The following is a 17,650-nucleotide window of genomic DNA, read 5'->3' as shown; positions in this document are numbered from 1 at the left end:
TCCATGTCCAGTTCTAACTGTTGCTTCCTGACCTGAATATAGGTTTCTCAAGAGGCAGGTCAGGTGGTCTGGTATTCCCATCTCTTTCAGAATTTTCCACAGTTTATTGTGATCCACACAGTCAAAGGCTTTGACATAGTCCATAAAGCAGAAATAGATGCTTTTCTGGAACTGTCTTGCTTTTTTGATGATCCAGTGGATGTTGGCAATTTGATCTCTGTTTCCTCTGCCTTTTCAATAACCAGCTTGAACATCTGGAAGTTCATGGTTCACATATTGCTGAAGCCTGGCTTGGAGAATTTTGAGCATTACTTTACTAGAGTGTGAGATGAATGCAATTGTGTGGTAGTTTTGAGTATTCTTTGGCATTGCCTTTCTTTGGGATTGGAATGAAAACTGACCTTTTCCAGTCCTGTGGCCACTGGTGAGTTTTCCAAATTTGCTGGCATATTGAGTGCAGCATTTTCACCGTATCATCTTTCAGGATTTGAAATAGCTCAACTGGAATTCCATCACCTCCAGTAGCTTCGTTCATAGTGATGCTTTCTAAGGCCCACTTGACTTCACATTCCAGGATGTCTGGCTCTAGATGAGTGATCACACCATCACTCATGATTATCTTGGTCGTGAAGATCTTTTTTGTACAGTTATTCTGTGTATTCTTGCCATCTCTTCTTAATATCTTCTGCTTCTGTTAGGTCCATACCATTTCTGTCCTTTATCGAGCCCATCTTTGCATGAAATGTTCCCTTGGTATCTCTAATTTTCTTGATGAGATCTCTAGTCTTTCCCATTCTGTTGTTTTCCTCTATTTCTTTGCGTTGATCACTGAGGAAGCCTTTCTTATCTCTTCTTGCTATTCTTTGGAACTCTGCATTCAGATGCTTATATCTTTCCTTTTCTCCTTTGCTTTTCACTTCTCTTCTTTTCACAGCTATTTGTAAGGCCTCCCCAGACAGCCATTTTGCTTTTTTGCTTTTCTTTTCCATGGGGATGGTCTTGATCCCTATCTCCTGTACAATGTCACAAACCTCAGTTCATAGTTCATTAGGCACTCTATCTATCAGATCTAGTCAATTAAATCTATTTCTCACTTCCACTGTATAATCATAAGGGATTTGATTTAGGTCATACCTGAATGGTCTAGTGGTTTCCCCTACTTTCTTCAATTTAATCCTGAATTTGGCAATAAGGAGTTCATAATCTGAGCCACAGTCAGCTCCCGGTCTTGTTTTTGCTGACTGTATAGAGCTTCTCCATCTTTGGCTGCAAAGAATATAATCAATCTGATTTCGGTGTTGACCATCTCGTGATGTCATCTCCATTTCTCTTGTGTTGTTGAAAGAGGGTGTTTGCTATGACCAGTGTGTTCTCTGGGCAAAACTCTATTAGCTTTTGTCCTGCTTCATTCTGTATTCCTAGGCCAAATTTGCCTGTTGCCCCAGGTGCTTCTTGACTTTCTGCTTTTGCATTCCAGACCCCTATAATGAAAAGGACATCTTTTTGGGTGTTGGCTCTAAAATCAACCATTATCACTCTCTAATTCGAGTGTTTTCATCACACCCAAGAAACCTTGTGCCCATTTGCTGTCACTCTGCATTTCCACCCTATCCTAAGGGACTAATCTAGTTTCTATCTCTATACATATTTGCTTTTTTTCTGGACATTTCATGTAAATAGACTCATACAACATTTTGTCTGTATGCACCTTTCATCTGCCTTCTTTCAACAGGTATAATGTTTGTGAGGCTCATCCGTGATGTTGCATGGATCGGTATTTTGTTCCTTTTTATTCTGGTTACTACTATTCCGTTGTATGATACGGCACATTTTGTATGATCGTAAGTTGATGAACATTTGGACTGTTTCCAGTTTGGAAACGAGGAATAATGTTACTGTGGACTCTTGCACACAAGCCTTTGTGTGGACATGTGTTTTTATTTCTCTTGGGCAGAAGTATCTAGGAGTGGAATCCCTGGGTCATGTGGTCATTTGTTTTAAACTGTTAAGAAATGACATGTTGCTTTCTGCAGCAGTTGTACCATTGTATGGTCCCACCGGGGGTGTAAGTGCCATGTCCACGGCACCACCAGCACTTAGTGTTCTCTGTCTTGCTGTCAGCAGCCACTCCAGGGCGTGTGAGGTGGTCTCTCACCGCCCTATTGATTTGCATTTCCCTGAGGACTAACAATGTTGAGCTCCTCTTCCTGTGTTAGCTGGGTATTCCCATATATTCTTTGGTGAAATGTCTGTTAAAATCTTGTCCATTTTAAAAATTGGGTAGTCTTCTTATTGAGTTCTAAGAGTTCTCATATATTCTAGATGTAAGTCCTTTACCAGATATAGAATTTGCATACGTTTTCTCCCAGTTTGTGGTTTGTCTTTTCACCTCCTTAATGGTATCCTCTGAAGAACAAAAGCTTTTAATTCTAAATTAGTCCAATTTATACATTTTGTTGTTTTATGGATCATGCTTTTAGTATCACATCTATAAAAATCTTTGCCTAACACAAGATCACAAAGAATCACACATATGTCTTCTTCAAAGACTTTTACTGTTTTAGCTCTTACATTTAGGTTTATGGTCCATTTTCAGTTAATTTTTGTATATAATGTAAAGAAAAGGTCTAACTTCATCTTTTTGCATTGCTTAGTCACTAAGTCGTGACAGAATCTTTGCGACCCCATGGACTGCAGCACTCCAGGCTTCCCTGTCCTTCACTATCCACCAGAATTTGCTCAAACTCACGCCCATTGAGTCAGTGATGTCATCCAACCGTCTCATCTTCTGTCAACCCCTTATCCTCCTGCCCTCAATCTTTCCCATCATCAGGGTGTTTTCCAAGAGTTGGCTCTTCGCATCAGGTAGCCAAAGTACTGGAGCTTCAGCTTTAGCATCAGTCGTTCCAATGAGTATTCAGGGTTGAGTTCCTTTAGGATTGACGGGTTTGATCTCCTTGTAGTCCAAGGGACTCTCAAGAGCTCTTCTTCAACACCACAATTTGAAAACATCAGTTCTTTGGCCCTCAGCTTTATTTATCATCCAACTCTCACATCTGTTCATGACTACTGGAAAACCATAGCTTTGACTATATGACTTTTGTTGGCATACCCACTTGTCTCAGCACCATTTGTTGAAAAGATTATTCTTTCACCTGCTGAATTGGTTGAAAACTAATTGACCATCAGTGTGAGGGTTTATTTCCATACCCTCAGTTATGTTCCATTGATCAATGTCTATCCCATGCCTGTACCACCCTGTCTTTATTACTGTAACTTTTTCCTATGATTCAAAATCTGGAAGTTTAAGTACTCTAACGTCACTCTTTGTTTCCAAAATTGTTTTAGCTCTTCTGCAACCTTTGCATTTCCAAATGAATTTTAAGATCAGATTTACAATTTCTGAAAAAAAAAAAAAAAAAGCCAGCTGGAATTTTGATGGGCTTTCATTGAATCTACAGATCAATCTGGAAAGAACTGCCACCTTAATAATACTGAGTGTTCTAATCCATGAATATTAAATGTCTCTTCACTTATTTACATCTTCTTTTCCTTTTTACCGTGTTTTATAATTTTCAGTACACAAACCTGGCCTTCTTCTGTTAAATTTACTTCTAGGTTTCTTATTCTTTTTATGCTGCTGTGAATGGGATTGCTTACTGAAGTTTATTTTCAGATTGTTCGTTGCTAATTCATGGAAATGTAATGGATTTTTGGACCTGGAGCTTGTATCCTGTGACCTTGATGGATTCATTTGTTAGTTCTAGCAGTCCATGTGTAAGTGCATTCCCTAGAATTTTCTATTACAAGATCAAGTCTGGGATTAACGACAGTCTTCCTTTTTTCTTCCCAACGTGTATGCCTTTTATTTCTTTTCTTTCCTGATTACATCGTCTAGAACTTCAGTATAATGTTGGAAAGAAGTAGCTAGAGCTGACATTATTGTGTTTTTCTTGATTTTGGGTGGAGAAGGCAATGGCACCCTACTCCAGTACTCTTGCCTGGAAAATCCCATGGATGGAGGAGCCTGGTGGGCTGCAGTTCATGGGGTCACAAAGAGTTGGACACGACTGAGCAACTTCCCTTTCACATTTCACTTCCATTCATTGGAGAAGGAAATGGCAACCCACTCCAGTGTTCTTGCCTGGAAAATCCCAGGGACGGGGGAGCCTGGTGCGCTGCCGTCTATGGGGTCACACAGAGTTGGGCACGATTAAAGCGACTTAGCAGCAGCAGCAACAGCCTGATTTTGGGGGGAGTATTCAGTCTTTTGTCATTAACTGTTCTGTTAATGTTTAGTCACTAAATTGCGACAGACTCTTTTGCAACCCCATGGACTATAGCCTGCCAGGTTCCTCTGTCCATGGGATTTCCCAGACAAGAATGCTGGAGTGGGTTGCCATTTCCTTCTCACCTATCCTTCCTACCTATCACCTATCACCTATCACCAATTCCTTCCTACCTTCAAACCTGAGCCTCTTGCATTGGCAGGCGAATCCTTTACTAGCCATCAGGGAAGCCGAACTATGCTGTTAGCTTTGGGTTTATCATAAAGGCCCTTTATCAGGTTAGGGAATTTCCTTTCTATTCCTAGTTGGTTGAAAGTTGTTATCGTGAATGAGTGTTGAATTTTTCAAAATTTTTTTTCTGCATTTATGGTCATGCAGATCTGTCCTTTGTTTCTATTAATATTGTGTGATGGCAATTGATCTTTTGGAAGTTAAAGCAACCTTGCCATCCTGGGATGAACCTCATGTGGCCATAGCGTCTAATCCTTTTTACACATTGCAAGGTTCAGTTTGCTAATATTTTTGAGAATTCTTGCAACTATATTCATGAAGGATATTGGTCTGTGGTTTTTCTTGTGATCTCTTCATCTGGCTTTGGTATTAAGGTAACATCAGACTCAGAGAATGAGCTGAGAAGCATGTCTTCCTTCTACACACTCTGAGTTTGTAGCAGGCGGCTATGTGCACAAGCAATCTTCCAAGTCTTCAACACAGAGGATTTGCACATTTTTGGTTAGATATATTTCTAGGTATTTGGGGTTTTTTTAAGGATTATTAGCAATAATATTTTAAAATTTCTTTTTCCAATTGCGTATTGCAGTTTATAGAAATATTACTGATCTTTGTATATTGACCCTGTATCCAATGACCTTCTCAATTCTATGATGAATTCTAATAATTTTTGTGTTTTTTTTGTTTTTGTTTTTGTTTTTGTTTAATTTTAATAATTTTTGGAAGGTTCTTTGGGAATTCTACTCATAAAATCATGCGAGCTGCAGATGACAACGCTGAGAATGAAGTACATGAATAGGCAGGGCACAAGCTGTTTCCGGGCTAGAACATGAGCCACACCTGACTTCAGCATAAGTCAGTGGGGTGAGGGAGTCCACTTAGCACGAGGGCAGAGGCATACTCAGGCAGCACACACAGCTGGGTGTGACTTGGAGCAGACTGAAAGCCTGTCTTCTAACAATTCTGCATCCTTCTCTACGGCAGGAGTGGGTCCTGCTTCCCAGGGCTGTCCTCTGTGGCCAAATGCCATTCCATGCCCACTGCTGGCTCTTTCCCTCTGCTCTCCTTCTCCTACCAGGTCCCAGAATGTGGCCAAGACCCAGGCAATGATTGGCAGGCGTGGGGCGGGGGTCCCATTGGAAACCCCACCTCTGTGGTCTCGGTATGATGGCTGTGGCTCGCCTGCAGTCCTCCGGAGGGCGAACTCGTCGGCAGTGGGGACTTCGCCTTATTCACTGTGGGTTCCGTCTGGCACGGAGCGGACACTCAATTCCCCACCTTCTCCTGTGTGCGTTCATCAGTCTATTTGTCCAGAGGTACCTCAGGGACTGTTAAGTCACTGAGATTTGGCTCGGTAAGCATTATTACAGCCCTCCATTAGCGGAGGTGAAGATTTCACCGTTTTTAATTAAATTACTTCTTCAATATACTAATAAAAGCTGAGGCGGGTGAACACACAGGAGCCTTTGTTTATCTTAAAGCAGTGGCCTGGTCAGCGCGCTGGCGGGCGGCTCAGTGCAAGGCGGAAGTGCGCCAGCTTGGGGGGCAGCTGGTTCCAATCTCAGCCCCACCGCTCACTAGCAGGGGGAGCCTCGGGCCGGGCACTCACCCCCAGCCTCCTTTCCTCAGCAAGTGAGGGCAAAACAAAAAGGATAACTGAAGGTAATGACAGTGTCTGCCTGACAGAGGTATCGAGAGGCTAAAGTGAGTGGACACCACAAAAATCATTGAAGGCAGAGCTTGGCATGTAGAATGGGTTCCCTATTCCTGGCCGTTCTCAGAGAACTGGTAAGTAGGTGTGAAGATGAACTGTGCCTGGCGCACCAGCTAGAGCATCTCCCCCCGGACAAAGCAGAACCCAGAGCTCGGAATCCACACTGTGCAGAGGCATTCTAGATGGACAGAAGCGTGCAGCTCCGGCCTCCAGAGCGGAGCGCAAACCGGAACCCTCCAGCCCTCCTCCAGGCCCTGGGAGCCTCCCCCGAGCCCGGCCCACGGCGGAGACTGTCCAGGGTGGCGGGCTTGGCCGGGGGACCCGGAGGCCAGGGGACTCCTCTTCTGTGTTTGAGCCTGAGGCAAAGTAGTTCACTGCACTCCTGGTTATTTACTAGAGATTCAGTAATCGGATGTGCTCAGTAAATAACTAACGTGTGACACGTGGCTCTGAACCAAAGACATCCAAATGCTGCTTTCTAAAATGAACGTGAAAGGGGGCAGGAGCTAATGTTTAAAGCAACATCATGGACAAGCCTCCCTTTGCAGGACAGGGAAGCAATTAAACAGACTATTCTGGGACTAAGAAAATGTTCCCATTCGGGGCTACAAGTTGGTTATGAACCCGTGGGGATGGGAGGAAAGCTTGACGGGTCAAGGTTAGTCCTTAATTGTACAGGTAATGGTGATGAGTCACTCCATCCTTAACAATCCTGACACCTGTCGCTCTCAGCCCCCGGCATTCACCTGGCTACACTGCAGTACACTTTATGTCCCCCATCTTCCCAACTAGACCCCGCTCTTGAGGTCAGGCTTTGCATCCCTGAGCACTCATAAGAAGTGCCAGCATATAATGGTGGTGGTGGTTTAGTCGCTAAGTTCTGTCCAACTCTTGCAAGCCCGTGGACTGGAGCCCACCAGGCTCTTCTGTCCATGGGATTTCCCAGGCAAGAATACTACAGTGGGTTGTCATTTCCTTCTCCAGAGAATCTTCCCCACCCAGGAATCAAACCTGCATCTCCTGCATTGCAGGCGGATTCTTTACCACTGAGCCACCTGAGAAGCCCATAGCATATAATGGGAGCTCAAAATTATTTGTTGAGTGATAAATTAATGAGTATACAGTTTTTTTATTGGTCCTGTTGAGTGTTAGCCTTCCTCACAACAGTGAGTTTTTCACCAGTTTCAAAATCTTACAGACTTGATGAGCAGCAGTGCTTTCTTCAACGATGAATCGTGATCTTCATGTCTAAATAACTTCGTGATAATGTTTTCCTTGTGAACCTGATTTCTAAAGTTGATGCTACAAAATTAAGAGACAGACAGGAATAAGGTTATGTTCTTGACCTTTGTTCTTAATGCAAAAAAAAAGAAAGAAAATCACCCTAACAACATCTATACTAACGCTTTATTTCTGGATGGCTCCTCTTCCAAAAAGCGTCACATGCTCGTGTGGGCCCATCTGTCACTCAGTCAACGTGGTACCTAATCAGGGAGCCAGCTTGCATGCAGTTCCCACAGGCGCCAATTAGTCTTGCAGCCCCTTCACTCTCCCCTTCCCTTGCTGAATAGTCGTGGCCAGCCGTCTGGCCAGTTCAAGCCTTTGGTCTCAAAAAAAAGACCAGGAAAGACGCTGAGATCATGGTTGAGAACAAACTGATCACTGTTGAGATCAGTGCTGAAACCAGTACTCCTTGTAGAGGCAGCGTGTTGCAGCCCACTTGCCCACATCATCACTGAGGACGTCGACCTTCACAAGCTGTCCCTCACCGCTGACAGTGGCCGTGACCGCCAGGACCACCTCTGTTATCAGACCCGTCTCCTTCACTTGCCTTTTGCTTTCATCCCCCGAGATCAGGGCCAGCAGCCTGCATGTATGCTTGGAGGCCCATGATCATCCACTGGGGAGATCAGAGCCAACTTCACTGGGGATTCTGATCACAGCGGAGGCTGAAGAACCTCCTGGCAATATATACTTGCCAGCCTCCCTTTTCAGGGTTCAATTAGACGGTTTGACATGTCCCACGAAATAAAGAATGGTGGTGAGTCAGACTGGCTCTGAACATCTCTCAGATCATTTAGGGGAGTTCACTGCTGCATCTATACAGCCATCTTAGCTTTTTCCAGTTGTACAAGAACAATCAAACCCACACACCCCTGCCACCACTTTTACGGAACATAGGAAGTAGCAGAAATGCTGGGTCTGAGTTCTTCGTATGACTTGGAACCTGGCTTTTCTGAAGACCACAAACACTGGCATGAATGGGTACGTCTGCACCAGTTTTATCTCCCACAGTACCATTGACGCTGGGGCCGGACAGTTCTTTGTTGCGGGGGTAGGAGGGGAGAGGGGGTGGAGGTCCCGTGCTGTGCACTGAGGGATGTTTAGCCGCATCTCCAGGCTGCATCCAGTGGAGAGTGGTAGCACCCCTGCCCCAGCTGGGACAATACATTGCGAAATATCTCCTTGGGGGCCAAGACGGTCCCCAGTTGAGAACTACTCTTTTAAAGTAAACAAAGTTCACAGGTTAATTTGTACAGTCCTCAGCAAGGTGCTGTGGGACAAGAAAACTATAAAGAGATAGAAGTAACTTCACTTAAGAAATGAACTCATAGAACTGCATGTATGGGGGGTGGGGTGTGGTGAGGGGCGAGGGGCTCTGAATACCTGGAAGGCTGGTGACCAGGGCAGTTCATTAAATATTCACAAACCCTGAGACAGGGATTGGACCTAGTGAAATGGGAATTAACCCTGTGGTATATTTCACTTTACAATAGAGCATAGTGCTTTCAATGAATGTGCTGAGGTTATAAAGGCTGTTTTTTTTTTCTTTAAGATTCATATAGGGCGATCAATACAGGGTACACATCAACACAAACAAAATAGTTCTTAGAGCGAAAGTCTAAACGCCAAAATGTCATATTATTAAGTGTTTTTTTATGTTTCGGGGCCCCCACCACAATTTATGTGATAATGTAAATCTCAAGTTATAATAGACATTAGAATGGAAGTGAAAATAACGGCACTCAAGGCAAATAATCCACAGTATGTGCGCCATGCAGAGTGCGGCTGGAGAACAAGTTAGCATACATTGCTCTTTTGCATATAGCATTTTAGAGTTGCATGTTTATACCCAGTTCTACAAGGAGATACTTAGTGCTCGGAGACCGCGCTTGGCAGGGGGTGTCTGCAGACGTTTAGGCTCCGATTCCGCCTCCATGACTCATGAAGCCTGTGATCTAGTGAAGACTCCCCTAATGTCTTATTTTGCCATCTAGAAGTTGGAATAATAATTATACCTACCTTACAGTTTAAGGTAATTTTAAATAAGAAAAATATATGGAAAATACTTTGTAAGCTATACATCATTATGTAAAAGTCTAATTATTCAATGAAGACTAATTTGTCATTCAATAAATGAAGAAAAAGTAATTCGAATATTCTCTAAGCTTTTGCATATTATGATATGCGTAACCACACCTTGGTTTTTTCTTTTACATACCTATTTCTTTTTGTCAAGGGAGCTTTATTGCTAGCTTCATATTGAGGTTCATAAAATGATGTTAAAAATTGCTTCCAATTGACTTTAGTGGTGGTTTTAAGTCCAAATCTGGATTAGAAAAAACAAAGATAGTATTTCAAACAATTTTTTCTGTAACACTGCATGGATTAGGTGCTTACTATTGAACTAAAATGGCAGCAGTGAATTTATATGAAATTTTGTATATAAGGTAAACAAAATAGTTTAGTAAAATAACACTGCAAATTGACTTCTTAAAAGCAAGTAAAAAGCACACTGCCTGTACATCTCCATGTCTCCAGTTCTGTCCGCAGCAGCATACATTGAAGGGAGAAACAAAGGGCTTTGATTAAAATTCTAAGGCTCCTGAAATCATTCTTTCAAACTCATTATTTGAAGAGTTCGATTGGAGTGGTAGGCAGAATAAAAGCCCCAAGATGTTCCTGTTCTAGGTCCAGAAAATAGAGGAATAAGAGAGAAAATCTGGGGTGAAAAGCTTTAGGTATGTCTGAGAGACCCCCAAGCCTTAAGCAGGATAGACAGTGTGTACCCACATCTCAAGCCTTGTGGGAAGAAGAGTTCTACCTGGGCGCTCCTGCCATGGAGGGTCCCGTGTATCAGAGAACAGAAATCGTGTAGACGGGAGACGAGCTGCTCAGCCGTTGACTGAAAATGGCGGCAGGCAGAGCGGGTGTTGGCAAGACTGCTGGCTTACTCTCAGAGTCGGCAGGGAAAGAACGCGGAGGATCTCCTGAGAATCTCACTGGGCCACGCGCGGGAGAGCGCACACAAATACACGGGGTCATCTGCGTCCTACCCAAGAAGGCCACTTGGAAGAGTGAACGGACCTTAGTAAAGGGAGGCTTTCCTTCCCTATCTCCAGGTTGCCAGGGGCCGAGGAGGGAAGAAGTAAGTGATCAGCTGAGATGGAGGTGCATTGGCCTTCATCAAAGAACTGCAGACGTGAGAGCCAAGTGTGAAACCCACAGACCCAGCAAGAGCTCTCCTGAAAGGAAACGCCTGCAGACAAAAGACACTTGCTAGGCCCAGAGAATGCAGTTTCCAGCTCACAGGAGAGCCAGTCCAGTACGAACATTCCTGCTCCCCTTTTTTCCTCTCCTTCCTCTGGGCACTTCCGCCCTGGAGGAGTCAGAACCCAAGTTTGCAATATGGGGAAGGAAGAGAAGTGCCAAGTGGGGAGAGGGGAAGAGGCCATTTGTGCCCCTAGCAGGCCCTGACTGGGCCAGGAACACGATTCACATTTAAATCAGGTCTACAGCTTTGACCATGATCTGTGACTAACTATTGCAACTAGTAAGCTGGGGCTGTTTGTGTGATTCGAGACAAACCAGAAAAATCAAAGTCTGCTCATACTTTTCATCCATGGGGAAAAGAACTAATCCAACTGAGGAAATTTAAAGGGACAGTGGGAAACAAACTTAAGTTGCCTTAAGACTGTAGTGGGCTTCCCAGGTGGCGCTCGTGGTAAAGAGCCTGCCTGCCAATGCAGACAGACGTCAGAGACGAAAGTTCAGTCCCTGATGAAGCTTCAGTCCCTGAGTTGGGAAGATCCCCTGGAGGAGGGCATGGCAACCCACTCCAGTATTCTCGCCTGGAGAATCCCTTGGAGGGAAGAGCCCAGCAGGCTGCAGTCCATAGCGTTGCAGAGTTGGACACGACTGAGTGACTTAGCACACACACACACACACACACACACACAATCAAGACTGTAGTACTGCCATCTCAACTGAGGTTTACACTTGCACCCATCCATCCAACGGTCCATCCATTCATACACCCACGTGTGGTGCCAAGCTACCATCTTTTCTCACTCGAATCTTTGCGATAGCTCATTGGTCTCCTGTACCTATTGTTGCCTTCCACTGAAGTATTTTCACACTTTAATCAGCCTGCTCTTTTTGAAACGCAAATGTGATCACTCTTTTGCTTAAAATCTTTCCACAACTCCCCATTACTCTTACGGCAAAAATTACAGTCCTTCAGTAAGCACAGCCTGCACAGTTGGACCCTATTCACACCTCTGACTTTATCCCATACCATGCTGCCCCTCGCTCTCAGATTCCTCAGAACGCTTGTGCTCTTCTTGCCACAGGTTCCTTAAACTCGCTGCTGCCTTTGCTAACTGCCACCTTCCCCCTCACTATCTCCCACACTTTAGGTAGTTAATTCTGCTCCTCTTGCAAGCCTCAACTGAATCATCACTCTCTCAAGGAAGCCTCCCCTTTTTTCCCTAGGCAGGGCTGTTTGTCCTGCAGCACCATGTCTCTATCCTCTGTTGGATTTATCACCACCTAAGAATTAGTATCATCAGCGGCTAACGCTTGTATACCACTTCAGTTATGATTACTTTATACCAGCTAACGCTGACTGGTTATTACTTCTGCTCTTAGCACCTCGTATGTGGTCATGAGAAAGAGCGACGGACTGACTAAGTGATTGCATCAGGCAACAAGCAGATTGTGACAGCGGCTGATGCCTTGCTATTAACACACAAAACAAAGCTTCCTCTTTCCTACTCAAACTTTCTTCTCCAGACTTCAAGCACTATTTTGATACAGTTTGCTAGTGCTATATATTTTCACCTTAAATTTAAAGGTGAAAATTAAAAAGTTAAATATTGGAAACATTGTGACTACTATTAAAAATATGATCAGCTGCATATATTATGTTTAGGAAATTGCCTTGCTCTTTGGGAAAAATATCAGTCTATATAGTACAGAAAAATAAACTCAAAGAGATTAAAAAGTTAAACATAAAAATTAGGACCACTGAAAACAAGAAAAAAACTAGGTGTATATTTATCTGGTATTCGAATGACAATGGATTTTTAAACAAAACTTAAGAGGAGAAATCACAAACTTATTTAATTACATCAAAATAATAAATTCCTGTATATCAGAAATATTAAAAGTTTGAACCAAACAATAGACTTACAAAGTTATCTTTCATGATGATGCATAACAAATTGTTAATATTTTTAAAACATAAAGTGTTTTACAAATTAATATGACAATATTAACTTGACTTCTTCTAGTAGTGGTAGAGTAAGATCCTTCTGGACCAATCCTCTTAGAGATGATCACAATGAACTCTGAATGTAATACCAAAAGCAGCTGCCTAAAAGCACTGCAGGGGTTTCTCTGGTGGCTCAGCTGGTAAAGCATCTGCCTGCAATGCAGGAGACCAGGGTTCCATTCCTGGAAAGGAATGACTAACCACTGTAGTATTCTTTCGTGGAGAATCCCATGGACAGAGGAGCCCGGAGTCCACGAGGTTGCAAAGAGTCAGACAAAACTGAGCAACTAAGCATGTCACACGAAAGGGACTAAAGAGTGAACTCTGGTGGGAAATCTATGCTGAGAAGAGAGGAGTTGTAAGAATATTTTCAGTGCATCTAACCCAGGCTAGGGTACTGTAACATGAGGGATAGCAAAGGCACCAATAGAAAAAAAAAAAAGTGGTCTTCGTAGCTTAGAAAACTAGAAGATTAATAAGCCCAGATAAACTATAAACCTAGAGAGAAAGAGAAATCCTGGGAAAGAAGGGGCCAGAGAGGGATCCCCAAATTCTGTCTCACCACATTTCGGGGTGGTTTCTGAATCTCACGTGATCAGGACCTACTAAAAAGCATAGCTAAACACAAAAGGTCTGAATTAAAATCGGAACTGCCACCCAAGAAACAGAATATTCAGCTTGAGTTCAACTAAGATAAGTGCCTACCAAAACAAAAGAAACCACACTCATTGAAAAATAATTATAACAGAAGTTAGAGTTTCCATGATTTAACGTTCAAACTTTCTAAGACAGAATCTAAAATTGCAGGAATATGAAAAACCAGGAAAATGAAACATTAGTAAGGAAAGAAACAAAGTCAATCGAGAGGAATCCCAAATAACCTAAATGGTGGTGTTACCAGACAAGAATTTTTAAAGCAATGATTATAAGCATCATCAATGATATAAATGAAAACATGCCTAAAAGGAGTCAAAAGATAGGAAATCTCACAGAGAAGTGGATATAATAAAAAGAATTAGGCAGAAATTTTAGAATGATGAAAATACTACCTGAAATTTTTTTAAAAATCACTTGATGGAATTAACAAAATAATGGAGAAAACAGAAGGGAGAAGGAGTGAATATAAATACAAATCAACCAAAATCACCAAATATAACACACACAGAATACACATATATTTATAAAATGAATAGAGCTTCAAAGACACAAGACAGTCTTACATACATGTAATTGCAGTCACAGAAGGAAAAAAGAGAATAGGATAGGAAAAAGAATCTTGAGGATATAAGAGCCAAAATTTCCCCCCAATTTGATTAAGATATACATTTACAGATTTAAGATGCTCACAAACACTGAGCAGTAGCTGCGTGACACACGCCAGGCCAGGGCACAGCACGGTCACCAAGCTGAGAGTCAGCGCGGCAAGAGAGCCATCACACACGAGAGGACGACAGTCTGACAGGCGACTCCTCATTCCAAACAATGGAAACCAAAAAGAGGGGGCAGAACAAGAAAGTGCTGAAAGAAAGATCGGTTACAGAGCGTTCAGTCTAAGAAAAGATCACTCAAAACTGCAGGAGAAATAAAGACTTCTCTAAATAAAATAAACCTAAGGGAACCCATCTTTAGTACACATAGTTCAGTCGCTCAGTCGTGTCTGACTCTTCGCAACCCCATGGACTGCACCATGCCAGGCCTCCCTGTCCATCACCAACTCCCAGAGCCTACTCAAACTCATGTCCATTGAGTCAGTGATGTCATCCAATGTCTCATCCTCTGTCATTCCCTTCTCCTCCTGCCCCCAGTCCCTCCCAGCATCAGGGTCTTTTCAAATGAGTCAGTTCTTCGCATCAGGTGGCCAAAGTATCGGAGTTTCAGCTTCAGCATCAGTCCTTCCAACGAATATTCAGGACTGATTTCCTTTAGGATGGACTGGTTGGATCTCCTTGCAGTCCAAGGGACTCTCAAGAGTCTTCTTCAACACCACAGTTCAAAAGCATCAATTCTTCACCGCTCAGCTTTCTTTATAGTCCAACTCTCATATCCATACATGACTACTGGAAAAACCATAGCTTTGACTAGATGAACCTTTGAAAGCAAAGTAATGTCTCTGCTTTTTAATATGCTGTCTAGGTTGGTCACAGCTTTTCTTCCAAGGAGCAAGCGTCTTTTAATTTCAAGGCTGCAGTCACCATCTGCAGTGATTTTGAAGCCCCAAAAAATAAAGTCTCTGACTGCGTCCATTGTTTCCCCATCTATTTGCCATGAAGTGATGGGACCAGATGCCATGATCTTAGTTTTCTGAATGTTGAGTTTTAAGCCAACTTTTTAATGCTCCTCTTTCACTGTCATCAAGAGGCTTTTTAATTCTTCTTCACTTTCTGCCATTAGCATGGTGTCATCTTCATGTCTCACGTTATTGATATTTTTCCCAGCAATCTTGATTCCAGCTTGTGCTTCATCCAGCCCAGCATTTCACAGGATGTACTCTGCATATAAGTTAAATAAGCAGGGTGACAATATACAGCCTTGATGTACTCCTTTCCCAATTTGGAGTCAGTACACATATTCCTCTTCAGGCTGAACAAAAATGATAGCAGACAGAGACCTTGGCTCCTCAGAAAGGAATAAAAAGAGCATTGGACATAACTAAGATGAAAGTGAAGTTGCTCAGTCATGACTGCCTCTTTGTGACCCTGTGGACTGAAGCCTACCAGACTCCTCCGTCCATGGAATTTTCCAGACAAGAGTACTGGAGTGGGTTGCCATTTCCTTCTCCAGGGGATCTCTTTGACCCAGGGATCGAACCCAGGTCTCCCACATTGCAGACAGATGCTTTACCTTCTGAGCCACCAGGGAAACCCGAGATGAAATGAAATTTATTGAAAAACACAAATTACCAAAAATGACCCAAGAAGAAACAGAAAACTTGAATAGTTCTATATTAATTTTTTAAATTGAAATTTGTAATTCAAAACAGTCCCCTGAAGAAAACTTCAAACCTAAACGGCTTCTCAGATGAGCTCTATCAAACACTGAAGGAAAACGGTAGTAGCAGTGGTAATCATGACGGCAGCAGCCGCGGCAACGCCAGTCAGAACACGGAGGGGCAGGAGACAGATCCCAACACACTTCCCAGGCCAGAGTTACCCTCTCGAGACACATTCATAAGAAAAGACAGCTTCAGACAAATCATCACTCATGAAAAAAAGATACCAAAAAAAACCTTAACAAAGTTTAGCAAATAAAATCGAACAGTATATAAATGGGATAATCTATCAGGGCCAAGTGGGGTTTAATCCCAGGATGCAAAATTGGCTTAGCATCTGAAAATCAATCCATGTAATTCACAACATTAATGGGATAATGGAGAAGTACATGATCGTCAGAATAGATGCAGGAAAACATTTGACAAAAATCAACATACACAGTTTTTAAAATTCAGCAAAATAGGAATAGAAAGGAAATCCCTTAACCTAATAAGGGCATCTACAAGAAATCCATGGCTGACATCAATGTGGTTTAAGATGGAATGGTTTCCACCTAACATCAGGAGCAAGGCAAGGGGGCTAATCCCACCACTTGTGCTCAGCGTTGTGCTTAATGTCCTATTGTCACACTTAATGTCCTACCTAGTAACATATGGCAAGAAAAAAAGGCATACAGATTGCAAAGGCAGATGCAAGCTTGCCTTTACTTAGAGGCACAATGTCTGTCTATTTAGGAAAAAACACTAAGGAATCCACAGTAAAAGTATTAGAACAAATTAATCAGTGAATTTAGCAAGGTCACCATATTGTAAAGTCAAAAACCAAAAAAATCAATTGTATTTGTTAGCATTAGCCATGAATAGTGAGAAAATGAAAAATTTTTTAATTCATTTACATTAGCATCAAAAAATAAAAATATTTAGGAATACATACAATATAATATGTGCAATATCTGAGCATTGTAAACAACAAAATCTTGCCTAAGGAAATTAAAGACCTAAATAAACAGAAAGATGTACCGTGCTCATGGAATGGAAAACTGAATATTATTAAAGTGAAAAAATCTTCCCAATGTACTCAGAAAAGTGGCAGATCTCCCCAATGTACTTACAAAATCTTAGCAAACTTTCTTTCTTTTTTAAAAAAACATATTGACAAGCTGAATGAATATACAGGAAGGCAAAGAACCTTCAATACTCAAACAATTTTGAAAGAAAAGAACAAGTGTACACAAGTAAATTTCAAGACTTACTATTTAGCTACAGTAATCAAGACAACAGTATGGCACTGTTTCAAGATGTATTCTTACAACTTCTGGAAGAGGACAGAGTCCAGAAACATACTCACACATATGCGGTCAATTAATTTTTGAAAAAGGTGCAAAGTAATTCATTAGGGAAATGATCGCCTTTTCAACAAATGAATATCTTTGCAGGAACAGAATGAACCTTGACCTCATACCATATACAAAAATTAACTAGAGATGGACCTAAATGTAGGAGCTAAAATTATTAAACTTCTAGAAGAAAAGATAAGGCAAGATAAAATCCTTGTGCTATTGGGTTAGGCAAAGCTTTCTGAAAATGAACTCCCCAAAAATTACCCATAAAAATTTTAATGGATAAAATGTACTTCATCAAAACAAAAATACTTCTGTACTTCAAAAGACCAAGTTAAGAAAATGAAAAAGCAAGCCATACTGAACGAAGATATTTGAAAAACATGTATGTGACAAAGAGCTAATATCCTGAACACATAAAGAAGAGCACAAGCGGTAAGAATACACCCGCCAATGCAGGAGACACGGGGCAACTGAACGTGCTCACATCAATAACAGGAAAAGAAACGATCCTGTAAAAATAGACAAATG

At 42.1% G+C, this 17,650-nt stretch overlaps 1 protein-coding gene across 3 annotated transcripts in view; it reads right to left on the bottom strand.

The window, feature by feature from the left end:
* The window catches only part of EFCAB6 (EF-hand calcium binding domain 6), a 259,814-nt gene that overhangs the window by 136,961 nt on the left and 105,203 nt on the right, over positions 1-17,650 (bottom strand). For all 3 annotated transcript variants that reach the window (XM_025282724.3, XM_025282725.3, XM_025282726.3), the window contains 2 exons: positions 9,737-9,844; positions 7,431-7,536 (listed from right to left, as the gene is read on the bottom strand). In XM_025282724.3, coding sequence (XP_025138509.3) covers positions 7,431-7,536; positions 9,737-9,844 — 214 coding nt within the window. The remainder of the gene's footprint in view (positions 1-7,430; positions 7,537-9,736; positions 9,845-17,650) is intronic.

The sequence above is a fragment of the Bubalus bubalis genome, chromosome 4 (assembly GCF_019923935.1).
Source record: "Bubalus bubalis isolate 160015118507 breed Murrah chromosome 4, NDDB_SH_1, whole genome shotgun sequence".
NCBI lineage: Eukaryota > Metazoa > Chordata > Mammalia > Artiodactyla > Bovidae > Bubalus > Bubalus bubalis.
Note: the sequence above shows the minus strand (reverse complement) of the source record. Positions and strands in the feature narration are given on the sequence as shown.